The 22,113-nt window shown below is 39.9% G+C and overlaps 1 protein-coding gene across 11 annotated transcripts in view; it reads left to right on the forward strand.

Annotated features, from left to right (window-relative positions):
• TBC1D1 (TBC1 domain family member 1) overlaps positions 1-22,113 on the forward strand; it is a 120,493-nt gene that overhangs the window by 55,121 nt on the left and 43,259 nt on the right. For 8 of the 11 annotated variants that reach the window (XM_075024325.1, XM_075024305.1, XM_075024317.1 and 5 more), the window contains 9 exons: positions 915-1,004; positions 9,104-9,208; positions 9,866-9,998; positions 11,368-11,459; positions 13,096-13,206; positions 15,818-15,946; positions 18,051-18,137; positions 19,858-20,147; positions 21,875-22,003. In XM_075024325.1, the coding sequence (XP_074880426.1) occupies positions 915-1,004; positions 9,104-9,208; positions 9,866-9,998; positions 11,368-11,459; positions 13,096-13,206; positions 15,818-15,946; positions 18,051-18,137; positions 19,858-20,147; positions 21,875-22,003 (1,166 nt within the window). Of the gene's footprint in view, positions 1-914; positions 1,005-9,081; positions 9,209-9,865; positions 9,999-11,367; positions 11,460-13,095; positions 13,207-15,817; positions 15,947-18,050; positions 18,138-19,857; positions 20,148-21,874; positions 22,004-22,113 lie in introns of those variants that run through there. The other 3 variants (XM_075024332.1, XM_075024338.1, XM_075024375.1) reach the window with 3 other exon arrangements.

Genomic DNA, 22,113 nt, shown 5'->3' on the forward strand with positions numbered 1-22,113 from the left:
CATCTCACTTGATCCATTCACATTCAGGATTCTCCCCTTGCCCCTTCCTTAAGAAATTATAGGTATATTGGTGCTGCTGATGTTTTTACGTGTGTCTTTTGGGATTTGGTAGTGGTTGAAGCTTCAGCAGGTTTGTCTAAGTCATGCTCATGAATGGATCCAGATTCCACCCATCTTCCCTAAAATCTGATATGAGACTTGTCCTTAGTAGACTTCCTGATGTGCTAGAAGCTATGAGAAATTTAAATTTTATCTGTTAAAATGTTACAAAGACGTTGCCAGAAGCTGAAAAATTGAAAACAATAGTTTCACCTTAAAAATGCCCTTAGCCCGTCAAAAGTTAGCTTCAGCTTTTGGGTCACTGCTGTACAAATGGTCTAAAGATTAAATTAAGTTAGAAAATATTCTCCAGTAAGCTCATTTGTATAGTTTGAGTTAGAGCCTTTAAATTAAATGCTATGTGTGTCTTAAATAAACCCCTAAAAAAAAATTAGGTGGAATACAGGTAGAGGTACACACTTGGGTTTGAATTGTAGGACAATTTCATTAAGTGGCTTTTGGGAATGTGTTCTGCCAAGACTCCAGAAAATAAGAAAAGGGAATGTGAGTGTATTTTCTCAATGCAAAGTAAGTTACTTGTGGTATAATATTACTCTCATCTAATTAAACACCATTCTCAGTCTCTTGTCTCAAATGTGAAACTAAATCTCAATTTGGTAATGTGCAGAGCTCTGAGTGCCAAATCAATGTTGTTTCAGTATTCTCTGTTTCTCTGATAACAGTGCACTAATTGGCCTAAATATATAGGTAGGAAAAAACCTTGAGATTTATGTCCAGGCAACATTTTTATAGCAAGACAAAAGGAAGTGTAATGTTACTTGTTATCATCTTGCTATTTATTTTGCTCTTTTTAGATTGGCCAGTCTGAAGTTTACCTTATCAGTCCTGACACAAAAAAAGTAGCAATTGAAAAAAGCTTTAAAGAAATATCCTTTTGTTCTCAGGTAAGATTGCAGTGTATTCTTTCTCTCTTTTTTTGTTTATATATTCTCCACTTGTGAATGCTCCTGTTCTCCTCTCTCCTAGCATTTCGAATAGATTTTCACCCCAGCAGTTTCAGTAATTGCTATTGACAAGTTGCTAGTTAATCAGTAATTTTGTAAAACCATCATTCTTTTCTCATGCTTTGCATTGTAATTTCTAAGATAAAGACTCACTTCTGTGTGTGGTGGATGAATAATACAAGCTAGAAGGAACACCCTAGTCAGCTCTGGTCTGAGATTTCAGTGTGCATGATTCACAGTTGTGCAAATCTGGGGTTCTCTGAGCCATATTTTTCAAGAAGTGATAATGAAAGGAGAAAAATGATATGTAAGAGTTATCTGAAAAATACTTCAAAAATACATTTTTTTCTAGAGTATAAGTTGCATGTGTGTAAAAGGAAACAACTCTCTGCCACACAGAGGCAGTGTGTGTGATGCACTGAGGGTAAGCATGTTTTACAGCCTCCTCATTCACAGTAATCCCTGTTCCTTATGTCACAGAGTTTGCTTCCCTGTCCTTCTGCCTCTCATTTTCATGGCTCTGACTTTGATTTTGCATGGATTAGGTGAGGGTGCAATTTATCTAATGACTTATTTCAAGTGGTGATGTTTTGAAAGAGATGCAACTTCCATGTGCGAAGATGCAGTAGTGGCGTTGCGTAGGTTACACAGGCATGTGATTCACGCTCAGCTACTGCAGCGGCTCAGTGGTGTGAGGGCAGAATAGTCACCGTCACATCAAGGACATGGGGCAGCTCGGGCGATTACAGCACTCCGGTATGGTCAGCTGCACTAACTGTTGGCGGGTCCTGTGTACAGGAATGGAGGACTCTTCTCTGAGAGTTGCTCAAACATCAACCTGCAGACTGAAATGACTGTTCATAAAGACATTTCATAGACCAGTTGCTTTTGTTAACTAACCAGTGTCAGGATGCAGGGATTTGTCTTTCACTAGCCATTTTCTGTCCTGCAGGGCTTTATTTGTATTTAGTTTGTCTGTGTACCAGATTTGATTCAGTTTAAGTTAATGGGGAAATTGAATTTAATTCATTAAATTAGGATAGAGTCCTCAGATCACATAATTCCTTTAAAACCTGTTACAAATCATTTTGGTTTAAACCTCTGAGAAAATAATCTGAACTATAATTGTATAAATAAACTTAAATTTATTGAGGAATGGATGTTCCCACTAGTTGAACTGAAAGTTCACCTTGAATTAAACCAATGCAATGCTTGTTTGTACTGTGCGGCTTGGGTGGGAATAAGACCTGGTATACCGGGATGTGAATTTTGCCACTCTTTCTTGCACTAAGGAACTATTTTGCACTTGGCTTACTTGCGTAGTGCAGGTCTACTCAGTGCATCACAGGTTCTGGCCTTAATGATATTGGGGCAAAACTGGTTTTTTTTGCAGTAGGTTTATTTACCCATTTTTAAATATAGGGAATATGATTTGCTGTTATTTGCTTCTAGCTTTTTTGGATTGGTTTGGTGGGTTTTTTTTTTCATAAGTGACTTTGTTTTTTAATTTGATGACGATAGCTTTCATCACTAGACATACAGGTACCTATTATGAAAATTTCAGAGTAAACGTAAGTGGTTTGCATGCTGTCAGATCAAGAGCTTTGAAGAGAACTCCTTGATCACAGAAAAATCTTTATCCCTATGTTCCCTTAGGACGTCTCCTTAGGTAGGAACTAGTTGGGTAGACTTTTTGACTTGCCCTGAAGGTCAGCAGATGGTTGTGCTCCTTGGAGCAGTAGGAGTGAGATTCTGATTGAATTCTCCCCTCCTGCCTGAAAAATGTGCTACAGGGCAGATGTTGTGTCAGTTGGGCAAATATTGGTATTGGGGTACAGAGAGCTTTTCCCCCAAGTATGCACATTTCAGAAGATGGAACAATCTCATGGACTCATCTTGATCATACAAGAACTTTAATAATCTTTTTTTGAAGGCACTGGATTTAAATTATAAGGGAGATCAGAATCAGTACTTAATTTCCAGAATGTCCAATCCGTCAGTGAGATATCTTAATGGCAGAAAGAAGTATGTGGTTCTGGATGGTATCTGAATTAGCTAATCTGAAATAGCTAAGAGCATTTACTAGCTCCTGGTGCCTTGCCGTTTTATGGGCAGGGCCATGATCTCAGATGGGCTCCTTCCACCGTAGCAGTTTGGTTTTCAGGAGAAAAGTTAGAGAGGGGGCTCAGCGCGTTCTGTACACATCTCTGATGTGGATGGTGGAGGGAGAGAGTCAGCAGGTTGCATCAGCCTGTTCTTGCTTTAATCACATAGCTGCCTCCTGAAATGCTTAGCCTGGACATCCAATGAAGCTAGAGTTGGAGAAGCTGCAGGCTTTACATCAGTTGAATGTCCTTCTGATCTTTTTGTTCTCATGGCGTATTAGTGCCTGATGTTTGTGTAATAAAGCCTTTGTTATCTATGTGTAATTGTCACACTCCAACAAACCAAGTATCTTGATACACGTAAAATTATTTTTCTTCATTCAGCTGGCATCCTCTGAAGGTTTATTGTTAGTATTTCAAATGATAACACAACATAGGATCATAGAATCATTTAGGTTGGAAAAGACCTTCATGATCATCGAGTCCAAACATCAGCCATGCCCACTAAACCATGTCCTGAAGTACCCCGTCTACTCACTTTTTGAATACCTCCAGGGATGGTGACTCAACCACTTCCCTGGGCAGCCCATTCCAGTGTCTGACAACCCTCTCAGTAAAAAAAAATTTTCCTAATATCTAACCTAAATCTCCCTTCCTCAGCTTGAGGCCATTTCCTCTTGTCCTGTCTCCAGCCACCTGACAGAAGAGACCAGCACCCACCTCACTACAACCCCCTTCAGATTCAGGTAGTTGTAGAGAGCGATAAGGTCTCCCCTCAGCCTCCTATTTTCTAGACTAAACAGCCCCAGTTCCCTCAGCCGCTCCTCGTAAGACTTGTGCTCCAGACCACTCACCAGCTCCGTTGCCCTTCTCTAGACACACTCCAGCACCTCCATGTCTTTCCTGTAGTGAGGGGCCCAAAACTGAACACAGCACTCGAGGTGCGGCCTCACCAGTGCCCAGTACAGGGGAACAACCACCTCCCTGCTCCTGCTGGCCACACTATTTCTGATACAGGCCAGGATGCCGTTGGCCTTCTTGCCCACCTGGGCACACTGCTGGCTCATATTCAGCCGGCTGTCAGCCAGCACCCCCAGGTCTTTCTCTGCCGGGCAGCTTTCCAGCCACTCTTCCCTAAGCCTGTAGCACTGCATGGGGTCGTTGTGACCCAAGTGCAGGACCCGGCACTTGGCCTTGTTGAACCTCACATGATTGGCCTCAGCCCATCGATCCAGCCTGTCCAGATCTCTCTGCAGAGCCTCCCTGCCCTCAAGCAGATCAACCCTGCCTCCCAACTTGGTGTCATCTGCAAACTTGCTGAGGATGCACTCAATCCCCTCATCCAAATCATTGATAAAGATATTAAACAGAACCGACCCCAACACCGAGCCCTGAGGAACACCACTTGTGACCCGCCGCCAACTGGATTTCACCCCATTCACCACAACTCTCTGGGCTCGTCCATCCAGCCAGTTTTTCACCCAGCGAAGAGTACACTTGTCCAAGCTATGAGACGCCAGCTTCTCAAGGAGTATGCCATGAGAGACAGTGTCAAAGGCCTTGCTGAAGTCAAGGAAGATAACATCCACAGCCTTTCCCTCATCCACTAGGCAGGTCACCTGGTCATAGAAGGAGATCAGGTTGGTCAAGCAGGACCTGCCTTTCGTAAACCCATGCTGACTGGGCCCGATCCCCTGCTTGTCCCAGACTTGCCATGTGAGTGGTCTCAAAACAAACTGTTCCATAATCTTCCCTGGTACCGAGGTCAGGCTGACAGGCCTGTAGTTCCCCCGGATCCTCCCTCTGACCCTTCTTGTAAATGGGAGTCACGTTGGCAAGCCTCCAGTCCTCTGGGACCTCCTCTGTTGACCAGGATTGCTGATAGATGATAGAGAGTGGCTTGGCAAGGAGCTCTGCCAGTTCCCTCAGTACTCTTGGATGGATCCCATCGGGTCCCATAGATTTGTGAGTGTCCAGATGGCATAGTAGGTCACTAACCATTTCCTCCTGGATTAAGGGGGGTATGTTCTGCTCTTCATCCTTACCTTCCAGCTCAAGGGGTGGAGTACCCTGAGGATAACTGGACTCACTAATAAAGACTGAGGCAAAGAAGGCATTAAGTACCTTGGCCTTTTCCTCATCTCTGGTGGCAATGTTCCCTTCTGCATCCATTAAAGATAGATATTCTCCTTGGGATTCTTTTTACTGTTAACATATTTGTAAAAACATTTTTTGTTGTCCCTTACAATAGTGGCCAGATTTAGTTCTAGCTGAGCTTTTGCCTTTCTAATTTTCTCTCTGTGTGATCTAACAAGATCCCTGTACTCCTCCCAAGTTGCCCGCCCTTTCCTCCAGAGATGATAAACTCTCCTTTTTTTCTTGACTCCTAGCAAAAGCTCCCCGTTCAGCCAGGCCGGTCGTTTTCCTCGGCGGTTTGACTTTCGGCACAGAGGAATAGCCTGGTCCTGAGCCATTAAGATTTCCTTCTTAAAGAATGTCCATCCCTCCTGGACCCCTTTGCCCTTCAGGACCGTCTCCCAAGGGACTCTCTCAACCAGTGCCTTGAGGAGGCCAAAGTTTGCCCTCCAGAAGTCCATAGTGGTGGTTTTGCTAACCCTTTTCCTTGCCTCACCAAGAACTGAGAATTCTATCATTTCATGGTTGCTAAGCCCAAGACAGTCCCCGACCATCACATGTCCCACCAGTCCTCCCCTGTTCATAAACAGTAGATCTAGCAAGGCTCCTCCCCTGGTTGTCTCACCCACCAGCTGTGTCAGGAAGTTATCTTCCACACACTCCGGGAACCTCCTAGATTGTTTACTCACTGCTGTGTTGTATTTCCAGCAGATGTCTGGAAAGTTAAAGTCCCCCACGAGGACAAGGGCACACAATTCTGAGACTACTGCCAGCTGCTTGTAGAATGATTCATCCATCTCTTCAACCTGGTTGGGTGGTCTATAACAGACTCCCAGCACAATATCTGCCTTATTGGCTTTCCCTCTCATCCTCACCCATAGGCACTCCACCTTGTCATCAGAATCGTGTAGCTCTGTACAGTCCAAACATTCCCTAACATAGAGAGCCACCCCACCACCTCTTCTACCTTGCCTATCCCTTCTGAAGAGCTTGTAGCCATCCATTGCAGCTCCCCAGTCATGGGAGTCGTCCCACCATGTTTCTGTGATGGTGACTAAGTCATATCTATCCTGCTGCACGATGGCTTCCAGCTCCTCCTGTTTATTGCCCATGCTGCGTGCATTGGCATAGATGCATTTGAGCTGGGTTATCGAATCCACCCCTAACAGCGGCACGCTGCCCCCAGGCTCATCTCTGGTGCACCTAGTTTTATCCCTTATCCCCTTCAAACCTATTTTAAAGCCCTCTCTATGAGCCCTGCCATCTCACGAGCGAGGATTCTTTTACCCCTTTGAGATAGCTGGAAACCATCTGTCGCTAGCAAGCCAGGTGCCATGTAAACCTCCCCATGATCAAAAAAACCCAAATTCCAGCGATGGCACCAGTCTCTGAGCCATGTATTATCCAGGTGTGTTTTCCTGTTCCTTTCAGTGTATTTCCCTGCCACTGAAGGGATTGAGGAAAACACTACCTGTGCTCCCGATCCTTCCCCTAATCGTCCCAGTGTCCTGAAGTCCCTTTTGATTGCCTTTGGGTTTCTCTCTGAAAACTCATCACTGACAACCTGCACAACCAGCAATGGGTAATAATCAGAGGTCCAAACCAGACCCGGGAGTTTCCTGGTAGTGTCTTTTACCCAGGCCCCAGGGAGGCAGCAGACTTCCCTGTGGGATGGGTCAGGTCTGCATATCAGGCCCTCTGTGCCCCTCAGAAGGGAGTCGCCTACGACAATTACCCTCCTTTTTCTTTTTTCAGAGGATGTGAGAATGCGTGGGGCTGCCCGACCAGGCCTAGGCACCTCCCTAGATAGGGCTTCATCTACACCCTGATCTTCACTGGCCTGGTCCTCAAGTTCCAGAGCCCCATACCTGTTGTGTAGGGGCAACTGGGAAGGAGAGGGAGACCGGGAGGGGATTCGCCTGTCTCCCTGAGCAGGGACCTGTATCCATTCCCCTCCATCTCTTAGGTCCCCTCCTGCCTGGTGGCAGGAGGGCAGGGGAACCTCCGCTTCTTGTGGAGCCTCCATCTGCTGCCTCTGCCTTAGGGATGGCAGGGTGTAGGTCCACCAATCTATCTCCCTCTCACACTCCTGATACTCCTCAACCTTTCCACTTCCTCCTTCAGCTCTACCACCAGGCTGAGCAGATCATCCACCTGGTCGCACCTCACACAAGAGGTGTCCCCGCTGCCCTCCGTCATCAGTGATAGACTCAGGCACTCCCTGCAGCCAGAGACCTGGACAGCTGCATGTTTACATGGGAGCTCTGTCTGCGTTGCCACATTTTTCCGGACAATGGCCTTCTCCAGCTTGGAAGAGGAAGAGGGGGGCTGTGCCCTGCCTGCACCCCCTGCCTGCTCTAACTGCTGTGTCACGCCCTTTCTGACGCACCACGCCCTGGTGGCCCACGCTCCTCAGGGCCGTTCAAATCTCCCCCGGTCGCCCCTGGCAAGGCCCACGCCGCGCCAGCCTCTCTCGCGAGAGCCGCCGGCTCTGGCCGGTCCCTCCGCTCCTCCCCGGCGCTCCGGGGCCTCGGGAACCTCCTGGTCCGCCTCAGTCCAGCGCTTGGCCGCACGCTTACCCTTGCCTCTGCTGGCCTCGCTGCTGACTGAATTGTTTGGATTGCTAACCGAGATAGCCCAGGATATCTGTTGCTATAATATGTTCTATTTTTTTTGACACCTGGCCATTCTGTTTTATAGAAGTATTCACTTTTTATGCTTTTGAAATGCTTTTTTTCCTAATGTTTTCTTCATGATAAAAAGGAAAAGAGAATATTCAGTGATTCTTGCTGTGTTAACAAGAAAGAGCAAAAAAACCCAACAAAAAAGTCCTGCTTGGCATCTTCAGACTGTTTAAATTTCACTGAAATTTCTGATTTACTGTGATTCATGATTATGATTTTTGATACAACAGTTTGTTGCTTCTCTTTACCTGACTTTAATATTGTTGTGCTATGACAGCTAGAAGGTAGTAAAATGATGCTGAGTGTAATTGAATTGCTATAAACAGGCTCTACCACCATGCGTGTAATTCATCATCATAAGTTTTGTTTGGTTTTGTTTTGTTTGTTTGTTTTGGGTTTTTTTTAACCAAGAATGGTGCACTGAGGAGATGTGCACTGGGATCACCTAACTCTACTCATCCAAAAGTTTTCTAATAAATGAAAAAAATTCCCAGCAACTAAAAAACCTTCTTAGCATTTTACCAGGATGTACTGTTTATCTATTGTTGCAAGTAGATTGTGCCTGAATTTGCATGCCTTTTAGGAGAAATAAATGCTTCCATGAGTGATCTTTAAGTAATATATTTAACCATTTTCATTTTTTAACTAGCCAAGCGTTTCTTTAGATGAAAAAAAAATAGTTTATCCAGTTTTCACTATTGCTTTGATTTACTCTTACAAATGTAAAGCAATTGTCAACCACTTAAGCAAAAGAAAAGAAAAACAGAATGAGCTTTTTTCCCCTGCTATTTCCAATTTGGGTAAAATACATCTTGAATAGTATTTATTCATCCCTGTAAGTGTACTCCAATGGATCTATTATATTTCAGTCATTAAAAAAAAACCCAACAAAAAACAACAAACAACCTCTGACTTAAGTGAAATTTGAAAGATTCATGAAGTAATAGGTTCTGTAACAGAGTAGATTTTTAATGGCCAGGTGACTTTAATGTAGCTGTAACAGAGATATGCAACCTATCTGTTGGGCCTCTCATGCTTTTGTCACTGGAAAAAATAGAGGTACAAAACATTGAAAGTAAATATGACTGGTTCATTACTGTTGTTTTTGTGCTAGGGAATTAGACATGTGGATCACTTTGGGTTCATCTGCAGAGAGTCTTCAGAAAATGGAGGCTTCCACTTTGTTTGCTACGTGTTTCAGTGTACAGATGAAGCACTGGTAAGTGAAAGAAAAGAAAAGAAAAGAAAAGAAAAGAAAAGAAAAGAAAAGAAAAGCCTAATAGAATATTAGGCCCTGAAAGTCTTCTGTTGCTCCTATAGTTTTCTGAATGTCTTCAAATCCTGCTCCACTCAGAAATATGATTTAAAAATGTAACTAACATAGCAGCCTGCAAGGGAAGTTTTAATTTCTTTTGAAGGCAGAAGTTAAAATCCCCTTTAAAATCCAATAAAACTTCCTTTCATTGCACAGACTAAGTTAGACCATATGCCTCTTTTTTGGAAGAGGGTTTTTTCATAGTGTACCTGTTCAGAAAATCAGGACTACACTTCTGTGCTCTAGGTCAGGCCAGTACGTCACAACTTCAGTAAGCTTTTTTATCACAGAAAAGAGAAGGTTTCTAGATAGAGGCAGTATCTTTTATTAGACCACAGTAATAAAATTGGGTGGCCTGGAAGAGCTATGTCTTCACGATGAGTTTTGTCTTGCTTGTGTGTTTGTGTGCACAAATGGCATGAGAACAGCTTTTCTCTTTAATCATAAACGTATTCCCAAACAAGCAGTATCATTGTAAAAGACTGTTGTGTGTGTGTTTAAGGAAAACAGAAACTCAGTGGAGGAGTGAAATTCTGTTCTTTTTCACTCTATTCTTTTCAGGTTGATGAAATCATGATGACATTGAAACAGGCTTTCACCGTAGCTGCTGTGCAACAAACTTCCAAGGCACAGCCCCAGCTCTGTGAAGGATGTCCTATGCAAAGCTTGCATAAACTATGTGAAAAGATAGAAGGTGAGGTTTGAAGAACCTTCTGGTTGAATATTTTTGTTAACAATTTTATTGGGGGACAATCTTACGTGTGAAACTCTAAGGGAATGAATACTTAAGAAGAGCTTGGGACGTGGGATGAAGGGTTGAAGGCCAGTCTTTTTATTTAGAGGACTGCAATGTCAAGTTAAGCTGCTTTCTTGTATTTTAGTTGAATTTTTGAAAACTAATTAAGAGTCTAAACATAACTGAATTGCAGCTAGCTTGGCTTTATTATAAACACAGGGGATTGTAGATAAGGAACTTCTCAAGACTATATGCTGCAATAGCTATGACCTGCTGCCATGTTGAATCCACTTAGATACTGGCATTACACTACTACTAAACATGAACTGAACAGTATGCTTTTCATATGCATGTTTGTGGTGTTGATCTATGCTCCTTCATGAAAATGTAGCAGTTAGAATTGTAGTTGTTGCCCAGAAAACAAGTTCAAGACAAAAAAAAACCCCCTCTTTGCATTTCAGCAAATTTCACAGTTAGGATTTGTTCATTTAAGCGATGTCTGGGGTGAATAAAGGGCAACAGCAGCTTGTCAGATCACATGACAGTAGCTTGTGGGACTAAAACCTATCTAGTATTAATTTGATGAAACTGGAGAACTTCCAAAACTACTTTTCACTCTATTTTGGTCTTCAGCTAGCTATGATTTTTGAGAAATTTCTTAAAGGCAAATGATTCCTAATGCCTTTAATCATGCCATCTGGTTAATCGTATCATCTGCTTCTGAAGGAGAAATGCCATGATCAGAAACTACTGTTTCTGTTGAGGGTTTGTTGTTTTTCCACAGAAAACAGAGGAAAGGAATTTAATCCAGGATGAGAGCAGAAAAAAATAATCTGAGATGGTAGTCTGCTATAGACTGTCAGTAAATGTTTTCAGCAAGAGGCAAAGCAAGAACTTCACTAACATGCAATAAATTTACTCTTTTTCAGAAGAGAAAAATCAGTGGAAATTATATTTATACCACAGGCAAAATCCAAGCAGTACTGCATAAAACACGAACAAAGCAGTTTGCTAAAATGCAGTAGATCGTGGGTTTATTTTATCTTGTGTGATAATGGAATCTTCAGCTAAGAGTATATATAATCCTGGCCTGTGCTCAGTAAATCTCCTTGTTGCAGAGTTCGTGTCCCTCATTTTAAAGACATGAGTTCAGCAGTAGCTTTAAATTAACCTAGAGTTCTTTCCAATAACCTGTTATGAAATCAATGCAATGGGTCAGCTCAAATAACTGATGAGCCTTGGCTTAAATTGTGTGCATATTTTTGTGATCGATTAATTCTGACAAATTTGACCCTGTGATTTGTTCTTTTTTTGTTCCTCTTGGTAGGGTTACACCCTTCTAAGACTAAACTAGAACTACAAAAGCATCTAACAACACTAAATAACCAGGAGCAGGCCTCTGTTTTTGAAGAGGTTAAGGTAAGCTCTTTGTTTCCTTCAAGATTTTAAAGCAATTCATGTTTTTTGCTAACATCAGTGTGAAGCACCAAAGTTATTTTCATTTTTTTGTGAATTACTATCTTTATTTAATAGATTGTTTATCAACTTGTGCTTTAATTTCAATATCATCATTTTTCTAGAGCTGTTAAAAACTTGTCTTATGATGAAAATGGCTTATTTGACTAATTTTTCTTCCCTTAATACTAGTTGTTTTCCATGAAAATGTTGACTTGTCACTGACTAAAACTGCACACATTTTTCTGTGGGTCAAGGCAGTAACTTGTACTGTGAGAATATTCAACTGTTACTTTGACCAAAACAAATTACTGTAACATTCCCAGATCAGAAAAGTTCCTGCCTAAAATTTATACTAGATCTTAATACTTGTTAAACTAACTAAAAATGTTTAACTTTTTATCTTCTGAATGAAATCCATTTGAGCACAGAGGAAAGCATAGCTAGATTTAAGACAGATGATGAACATTGAAGGAAACGTCATTGGGCTTGGCACACTGTTGAAGATTAGGAAATTTCAGACTTTTATAAAAATAATACTTACTTCCTCTCTTGAGTCATTTCAGTCTCTTGATGTGTTTCCATGTGGCAGTTTATCATCTAGTACCAAATTTGGAAGTTACCCTGTGGGAGCAATTCCATGAGCTAAGTAATTGCTTAGTATACAGCAGCTAGCTGGCACTGTTGCCTTTTAGTATTCTGCACTCATTTTAATGGTCTAAAGCTTCTAGTAGTCACAGGAAACTGATAATTGCTTCTGGTAAGAGTCTGCAAACAATTAACTTCATAAAACCAAGGGTAAAGTACATCTCTCCTGCCTATCTTTTTCAGCTGATTTGTTTGAGTTGAACTGTCTAAAATTTTAGTTGTTGCATTCTTACAGCTCCATATGTTGTAACTGTGAATTGCATTTTTAGATAACTGTCTTTCTAAGGATATTTTTATTAATCTGATGTGCTACCCTGGCATTAGCTAATTCGTACTGTATCCTCTGCATTACATCAATAAGCTTAAAACAGCATATGCTTTTCAAAAGTTAGGTTTCTGGGATTAAATTCTATAATAGTTTTAAAAACATTTTCTCGTACAATAATTCAGATCTAAGTAGAATGTGGCAGAGAGAAATATGTTCACCTTGTGCACTAATTTTTCAGATACCTATGTCATTTCTGAAAAATGGAATGCCCAATGAGAAGGATTTCTAGGCAAAAGGTTGTGCATCATAACTGCAAGACAATACTTCACGTGTGCTACAAACTCAAAACGACAGTGTTTTGGTTTTCTTTACATCAAAAGCAAATTGGCAAAAATATTTTTTTAAGTCTTTATTTGCTTGTGGCAGTTTGATACCTCTACAGTTGTCCTTTATCTTTGATGTAAATTCTGTCGTGTATGAAGTGAGGTCAAGTGTTTCTCTGGCTCTGTTGCTGCTTTACCTGGGACACTGGTGTCCTCTGGTGGACCGGAGTGGTAGCATTAACCAAGTTGAACTTGTTCTTACACTAAGGATGTATTGACAATGACAAAGTGAAAAGAGTAAATGTTTGCTAACTGTAATACAAATGTATAATTACTGTGCTTGTGGTGTTTTCAATTAAAGAAATTAAGACCAAGAAATGATCAAAAAGAGAATGAGTTGGTTATCTCTGTTTTGAGAAACATGTATGAAGAAAAACAGAAGGACCATGTTCATGTTGGGGAAGCAAAACAGGTAAGTAATCATTCAGTTTTAGTTCATGTAAGGAGGAGCCAGGAAAAAAGTCTTCCATTCAATTTCTATAACTTTCCGAAGGCAAATTTCCATCACTGGCACTTTGGAACTTCAAACTGTAGGCAGTGGTGAACACTGGTTTTGCTTGTGATTCATAGGCTATTGTCATGTGCCAAAACAGGCATATCTCAGATTTCGAGGTACCCGGTACAGTCTGATTTCAGGCTTTTGAGAAAGAGATGCAAATAAGGTAGACCACTAATTTGGTTGTTTCTTTCTTCTCACTGCAATGAAAATGCAATGTATGTGAGAGAATATATAATGAATTTGTAATTGCTCTTAGCCCATCTGTGGCATTTGCTATCCCGCTGTCTCTGTGAGTCAGTGTCCTGACAACACATTGGATTTGATCCTTGATAAAGACTATTACATTTACTCAACAGCTGGAACTTATTTCTTGTGTGCAAACCACCATTTGAAGTGGCCTCAAGGAGTAGCTGAGGAGGATTGCTGCAGAAACAGCAGCAGAGACTGTCGTCCATTTCCAAAGAGCTGAGCTACCTTTCATTCTTTATCAGGTTGCATCAGTGCTGTTTAACTGGCTGTTTATACAGCACAGTTAAGGTTTTTCAAAAGGGATTAATGACTTTGGTTGCCTTGGTTTGTGACTAACTAACTTGAGACACCTTGAGGAGGTCTGTATTCAGAAGAGGAAGGATCAGCACCCATTCTCTGGAAACCTTTAGTTCCAATTATTTGACCCTTTTAAAAATCGTGGCTGTCCCACCCATCATGATGACTACTGTTGGCTGTTTGTGATATAAACTAGCAAATTAATATATGGAGAGTAATTAGACCCCTGAAGAAATTGGGGAAGTAGCAGCAAGTCTTCATTTACTATTTGTTCACTTTGTTAATCTTTTCTTCTTTTATGGCTTACTGGCTAATTATTGACCTCCCTGAGAAAGCAGGAAGAGAACTTTGCATATTTCATGCTCTGATTTCTTGTCTTGGGCATCTCACCAGAAATATGGTTTTAAGAAAAAAGCACTGTAGTTATGGCATGACAGGAAGAAACATTGCCTGAGGTCCTCTATCATCATACCTGAAATATTTTTATTTGGTTTAATGCCAGCTGATTATCAAATAGTTATCAGTCACAAATGGCTTGGAAATAGGGATATACAAAGCAAGATAGTATCTTAGTATGCCTTCAGTGTGATTTGAAAATTCATAGGGCCTGCTGCAGTCTGTTTGCTCAGTTCCTGGAACAAAAATTGGTTAATCTGATCCTTGTAAAGATGCCAATGCTCTAAGAACAGAGTTGACTTGCCTTCAGTCCATCATTTGTCTTAGCATAACATTTTATATTTACTCTGATAATTTATCTCCAGAGCTGTGTAATAGCAGATACCTTTGAACATGTACTCTGGCAGGGTTATTTGTCTCAGCAATCATTAACCCATGACACCCTGATGTCCCTCTTCCCTTCTTTTCTACATAGGTATTCACTGTCACGCTTTTCATCACTTTTTTTTTAATATATAAATCAGGGGAGGAAAACAATGAAATGTGATACTAGTACATGGATCTTATTTAACAAAAATGACCTTCAAAATAAGTGTCTTTTCATAAGAACATAATAGCAGGCAGCATCTGATTTGCCCTTTGAGGATAAGATGAGCGTAGGTAAAAAGAAAATACAGAAGCCTGTAACTTTGTTGTACTGGAAATAGGATGCTTTAAAATTTTATCTAGACAGGACTATTTGGTGGTGATGATGACATGCTGTTCAGCTGCCCACGTACTAATAGTTACATAGATAAATATATATATATATATAACATATATAACTATATAGATAAAGCATTCAGATCTCTGAAATTAGGGCCAGGTAGAGAGGGCTACGGTGCCTGGCAGTCTCAAGATGAACCCCTAAAAATAACACTGAAAACTGTGCTCTGGTTTCTACTGCAGGTGTTAGGTTTGGATGGTAATATTGGCATCATAGTGTCATTTTTGTATTTGCTACACTAGTCTTTGCAAGCACTAGAAATGGACTGAAATACTTATTTAAAAACCAAAACTCTCAGTAGACTGTTAGCTTTAAGATGGAAGTGTTTCTACTGGTAAAATACTTAGAAGAGTTATATTGTTATACATCTTCCTGGCCCTTAGAAAGCCCCATTTTAATATAATGGAGACACTTGAGAGTTCTTGTTAATTATGAGCTTCATCAATTTTGATTAATTTCTTGGCTGAAGAAAAGTGAATCCATCAGAAATCTCTAATCTGTTAAACATTTAGAATTTGTACAGTTGTACTTTGGCATTAAAGAAAATTTGTCAACACAGCCATAAATCCCTATCAAAATGGCAATTCTTCTGAAGCATGCTACTACAGTCAACACATTTCATTTAAGAGATTTCCTGGTCTTATGTTAGCATAGTTTGTTAAACTTCAGTATAAGTATCGGTAGAGAAAAAGGTATGAAAAACCAAGAACACCAGGAGAAAGTATTGATTCAAGTTACAGAAGTCTTCAGACTGTTCACTGAGATTCTGCTCCATGCTGCTGAGTATTTCACATTGATGTTTTTAAACACTTGCAGACTTCACAATCCCCAGCTGAGAATGCTGTAAATGAGGTGCCCAGCAGCGCTCCGAGATTCAGATTAGATATGTTAAAGAACAAAGCAAAAAGATCTCTGACAGAATCATTTGAAAGTATTTTATCACGTGTAAGTATCTTCATGTTTATTGCCTCTGAACATAATTTAATTGTTTTATTTATTTGAATGATAGAAAAGTCATATTTGTTATCCTTCCAGGTTGTAGCCAAGTAGTTATTTAAGGCACAGTGACAAAAATATTTGAGTGTACATGTTAGAAGAAGACAAAACAAAACAGGACTTTGGTAGAGAGAATACCAAGTCCTGGAAGAAGTGAACTAATTGCTACATAAGAAATAGTGTATATAGGCATTTCAAAAAATTAATATGAAGTTGAGCATGAGAACTTATGAAAAGTGACAATTGTTTTATTTCTCTTTCAGATTTAGAAAATTAAAAAGTAATTGTAATTGTTCACTTCTCTTTATGTAGAAGGAAGTGATTAGGGAACTGACTGAGCATTCCTAATGGGATAGTATTTATAAGTGACACAGAACTGATGAATGGGGCATCTGAACTTTTAAATGCTAGAGATTATTTGAAGGCAAGGAGTGTAAAGAACTTCAGAAGGCACTAACAATATGAAGTCATTTATGCAATATCACATCAGGTAAAATGCTTTGTAAACAGTGTCTGGCAATACCTGTTAGTGGAAAAAACTTGAACTCCTGTGTGATAGTGATCCCCAAGAAAATGTGTTGGGAAAATGTTTATCATGAACAGATGGCTGAAAGAATCTGCTGAAAGTATACAGCAGTGGTTAAGAAAGTGGTCAAGTTTAAACACTACTTAAACTTACGGAGTGTCTTCTCATTCAAATATTCTTGTTTGCACCTCATAGAAAAAGTCTGAGGAAAATAATAGGAGACTTGGGAAGGCTTGTGCTTGACAAAGGATTAAAAAAAACAGACCTTCTCCCTTTTTAAAAAAGAGAGTTGTGACAGAATGCCAAACAACAAATATTAAGAAACAAAAATTCAGCATTCTCATTTCTCATCAGCAAACAGTTAAATTGAAGCAAGATCTAGTACAGTTTATTGGCTCATACACATGCAACTTGTAGTGACAAAACAAGGCTTTTAAAGCTTCTTTCAGACATTGTATCTAACCTGTTCCCATGAAACAAATTATGGCAAAAGCATGTTCTCCCTTTTATAATTACGCATATAGAGAAGATTTTTAGTTGAATGTCTCCCCTCATTACTTCCCCGTCAGCATTTCTAGAGTTAGCCCCCAATAAAATCCTGCTGTGGGTGTGTCCCGGATGTGAAACATAATGTTAGTGTTGTTACACTAACTATAGTAGTTACTGTTCTAATTTTTGCTAGTTTGTCCTGACTGGCATGAGCTGTCTTCACATGAGCAGAGCTGTATATTGGTTGCATTTTCACTGTCATGGCTGTTTTGATGGAAATTCTTGATTTTGATCAGATCTGAGGCAAAACATTTTGTCTGAGCTTCAAGGAGAGAATAGTCACTGCTGTGAATGATGATAACATTTTGTACCTGGAGTAACAGTTCAAAGAGAACATAAGCCTTAACTTCAGAACATAAAAAAAGATACCATTTGAGGTTAGGAAGATAAAAGTTCCATAGTTGTGTTAGCACGTAAGAACCATCAGTAAGTTTCTTGATATTTCTCTTGGTTACATAAAAACATTAGTCAAATAAATTATACAAAAATATTGTTGAACAGATTATACAAAAATATTTATGCTTTCTGATTTGTGGGCATTGAAATGATAATATCAGAAATTATGGTTTGCTGTTTATTAAATTTATATGGTTTTGAGTCCTTTTTAATAGACAGCCTTTTAGTTTCTTTGTATCCTGGTAAGAAGTACCTAGTGTGAAAATTTCCTGTTTGGAATACAGAAGGTACTTTAATAGTAGTTGTAGTACATGCGTGTAATATGTGATTATGTACATATCATGGAAAGCACATCATTGCCCATGAGAATTCCTTAACTCCACAGGATCCTTTAAAATGTCAGTGACTGTCCTGAATGAAGCCTCTGTTTCTCATGGGGGCAAAGGCTATTCTTAGGCATTTCAGGAAATTAACTTTCATGCTGTCTTTGAAAATTACAGATTCTGACTATGCTAGACAGATCTCTTTTTGCTATGCCCCATATATCATAATCTTAACTGCTGGTGTGCTTTTTCTCTACAGGGCAGTAAAGCCAGAGGTCCACTGGACAGTTCTGGTGCTGTGGATTTGGACAGCTCCATGTCCAGTACCTTAAGCAGCCCAAGTAAAGTAAGTAAAGCCTGGGGTGAACGTACCTATTTAGAAACTTCAGATAATATTCCCTGAAACAACTAGTCAGATGTGAAATGCGGTTACCAACTGCTCATATAACTGTTCTGTTCTAACGTCTTGGCATTTTGTTTTGATTATTTTGGGGGAGTAGACAAGCTAACTGATTGTGTGTGAAAATAAATAAAGCCCAGAACAGCCAAACAGTACGATAAAAACAGTATCACAGAGTAGGGAGAGTAGGTATGTCCTTTTCTTCTGACCTGTAAGAGTCCTGTTGCTGCTTGCTGATCCATAGGGTGTGTCTTTATTCCTGTGCCCAGTCCCTCTGAGGGTGATGGAGCTGCATTCATTGCAGGCAGTGTCTTGGATCAGCAACTGCCTTTCATTCCCCCACCCCCTTCCCAGCTTAAAGCAGTATTTAAGTTTTTCAGAATTTTCAAGTTGGTTACCCAAACAATTTTCATATATGTAACATGTTAGAATGTGTGTGAGTCCTCTGAGGGACAACTTGAACAAAGTCATTTCCCAGTTTACCCTGATAACAGAGATTCAGGCTAAGAAATAGCAGTCACATGTCAATACAATGGTGATGCATAAGATGCTATTATCTGTAGAGTTTCACTTGAGATTTCCATACTTTTTGACAAGATGGGACTTATAGTAAATCTGTGGTTCTGTTCTCAAGAAGTTTAAAGTTGTTTTCAGGCCTTTCATTCTGTTCCCCGTGCTATAAAAAAGAGCAGTGTGATTGGGTGTCTATTTGAATTTGGAATGCCTTGTACTCTATATAAGCACATATTTTGTATGTACATATCTTATTGTGTGAGTCTATATATGTGAAATAAAATATATGACATCATCTGAATCTTGCAACAATGTGCAGCAAAACAAATGCAGTAATTACCATGCTGCTGATACTAATCTGGTTGGTTTTAGCCCTGAAAGTACATACTGTGAATGCAGGATTGCATTTGTAAGAAACATAAAACTAAAACAAGAAGTGAAGTAATTTCCCCCTTTGTATGGTTAGAAAGCTTTTAGTTTGAATAAAACAATATAAAGAAACAGCATAGAAGCAGCCAGTCGTCTTCTCTGGAGGCAACCTAGCATTCTGCAGACTTGGATACAGCTACTGATTCTGCTCTAGTGCCTGTTTGCCTATGGACTCCTGACTTCAGGTAATCAAGCGTCTGCTCTTTCTGCTTCTGTTTTTGAAAGAATGGCCAACTCTGCAGGAAACACACGAAGTGGGGAATGAAGAAAAATGCATGGTTTTGGACTGAAATGGGCATCTAGTCATAGGATTAAAGTCCTTTGAGTGAATCCAAGGATAGACAAGAGGAATATTATATTGTTAGATGGGGTGCTAAATATACAGTGCTCTGAAATGCCACCCTTTTCATTGCTCTCACTGTTAACCAAACCTGACCCATCTGTTCTGTTCTGACCCCCATTCTTCTGAGTATTCAACATACTGTAAAATATACAATTACTCTCAAAAGTACTTTTTCTCTGTAAAATGGAGACTGTAATTTGTTGACCTAAATGATGAATAACAAAGACTTAAAATATCAAAGAGTCTTTCTTTGAGCTATCATGATAAAAATGTGCAAATTTGAAGCAGGTCTCTCTGGGATGTGAAAAATGACATGGGACTGCAACCTCAAAGATTGATTCTAAACCTACGTATTGATAACCTTATTTTTTGCACTGCTAGGAACCGCCATTGTGTGAAAAGGAGAAAGACAGACTTCCTACTCTTCCTACAGAAAACACTGTCAAGACCAGTGGATCAGTGTGTGATCTCTCCAGCAATGCAGATAATTCTCCTGTTGAGCAGTCTGTTACATTACCTCAGCAAAGCTTTCGGAGGCGAGCAAACACACTGAGTCATTTGCCAACAGAAAGCCAGGAATCACTGGTACCTGTTGAAACATCGCCATCCGTTCCTCAGAGGAAACTTATGAGGTACCACTCAGTGAGCACAGAGACTCCTCACAAAAGAAAGTAAGACTTATTAAAAGCAGGCTGTGATTTCGTTTGTTGAGGGCATATTTGGGGATGATAATTGCATACCAGGTATGTCCTCTTAATGGATAAGAAATGTATCGCAGCAGTGTGTCACTCTTTGGAGGTTTGTAGGTATTCTGTTTAAAAACACTGTTATCCCTGTGTGCTCCACAGGGGAGAGGAAAATCATGAGATGTGTAGTTCCACAGTATGTCACAAAACTAAGTGTAAGCACAACATAGGATTGCTCCCAAGGGTTTTGATTATATTTTTGCAAGCAATATTCATTAATTTTCATTGTTTTGATCTGCAAGCAGTATAAATAAATGCTACTTCTTGTTGTCTGTTTATAGAGAAAAATCCAGTAGCATTTGTGATGCTGAAAACCTTACGAGTTGGTGAATTCATGTGTGACTTTAACACACAAAACTGACATAAATTGCCTAATTGTTGATAGAGGTGAGGCTCCTGTCTAGCTTTTCAATGAGCCTGTGTAGATTTTACTCTCAAAAACAGGCTACTGCTTGCCTTTATGCTAATATTCTTCAAGCTATCCTCCTTCAAATGCCTGCTTCTACATCTCTAAAGTCTCCTCTTAACTTTATGGCAGTTGTCTTCCTTCCCTCTATCTGGCTTTTTCCAATTACTATGGAAACTTTTCTGTCTTTAGGCTTCTGTATTACTGCCAAAACTGCTTGTTTACGCAAGTTACTAGGAAATCTGTATGTGTTCCAGCTCATTTTTCCCTGCAGGAGGCAGGGCAGTAAAAAAAAATGCCTGAAATAGGTGATGACAGTGAAAAAAAGAGAATTATAGTATTTGAAAGGAAACATAACCTGGGTTGCCTTTTTGTCCCTTCTTTGAACCTTTTTAATTCTAAAATACTAGAATGCTTTTGTAGTGCAGTTTAGGACTTGTGTTGTTGGTCTGTTGTCTTCATAAGAGTTGCCCTGATCCTTGTAGCTGCTTGTTTAATCAGTTCTTATTTTACTATAGGAATGCAGCTAGAAATTAAGTATATTTTTCACTTCTTTTGTTATTTCTATTTGGGTTTGATCATATAATTTTTAGTAAGACCTGAATGACTGCTCCCTCACATAACTCAAAGCAAAAAGTAATCACTGTTGCTTCACTTTCATAGCAAATGTACAGAACCAGGGGTAATGGAAAATTTAGAAGAAAAGTATACTTAAAAGTTCTTAAAAATCACTGGAATGGTAGACTTGTAACAAGTCTTGTACATTTTATGAGTGTTTTTGAACAGCTTACCTCAATTGTTTCCAAAGTATAAATAAATTTGGTTCTTCATGTAGCATTTCACTTCTCATCCATTAGAACTCTTGATCACATGCCTGACTTTATCATAGAAACCATGGGGAAGCACATATGAGGGAGAAGAAAGGGGTGTGTCAGTGAAAGGTTTTTGGGAGTTTAAATTTAGTCATATGCTGAAATGCCTTGCTGAAGCCTGTAAGTCTGTATTTGGGACTTTGCTGATTGGGTTAAAATGTTCAGCCTCTTACAGTTACTGCATTAACTGTGAAAAACATAGGAAAGGGTTGATTTGTATATGCCAGGTTCCTTTCAAAGATTAGAGAAGGGATTTCACTTCCCCCCACCCTTTCGTCTCTTACTGTGTTTTGTTCTTTGTGCTACCTCAAATCCATCGCTCTGGTTGGAATCCCACTATATGATTTGAATGCATCTGTCGGCGAATCTAAAAGTTCTTCTGGTCAACTTACGCGTTCTCCTACTCTAGCTCGTCTTAATCCCTCGGCCTCTTCGCCCAACTTTTTTAAATATCTAAGGCATAATTCAAGTGGAGAACAAAGTGGGCATTTTGCACAAAAGAGGTGAGCTAGCGCCTGTACGTAGTTTGGGGTAGGGTTTTTTTAGTGTGTTATAAATATGAAGCTCTATAGTGTAAATAATTAAAATAATTTAATATAAACCAATGGTGGTA

This window comes from Buteo buteo, chromosome 1 (genome assembly GCF_964188355.1).
Source record: "Buteo buteo chromosome 1, bButBut1.hap1.1, whole genome shotgun sequence".
In the NCBI taxonomy this organism is placed as follows: domain Eukaryota; kingdom Metazoa; phylum Chordata; class Aves; order Accipitriformes; family Accipitridae; genus Buteo; species Buteo buteo.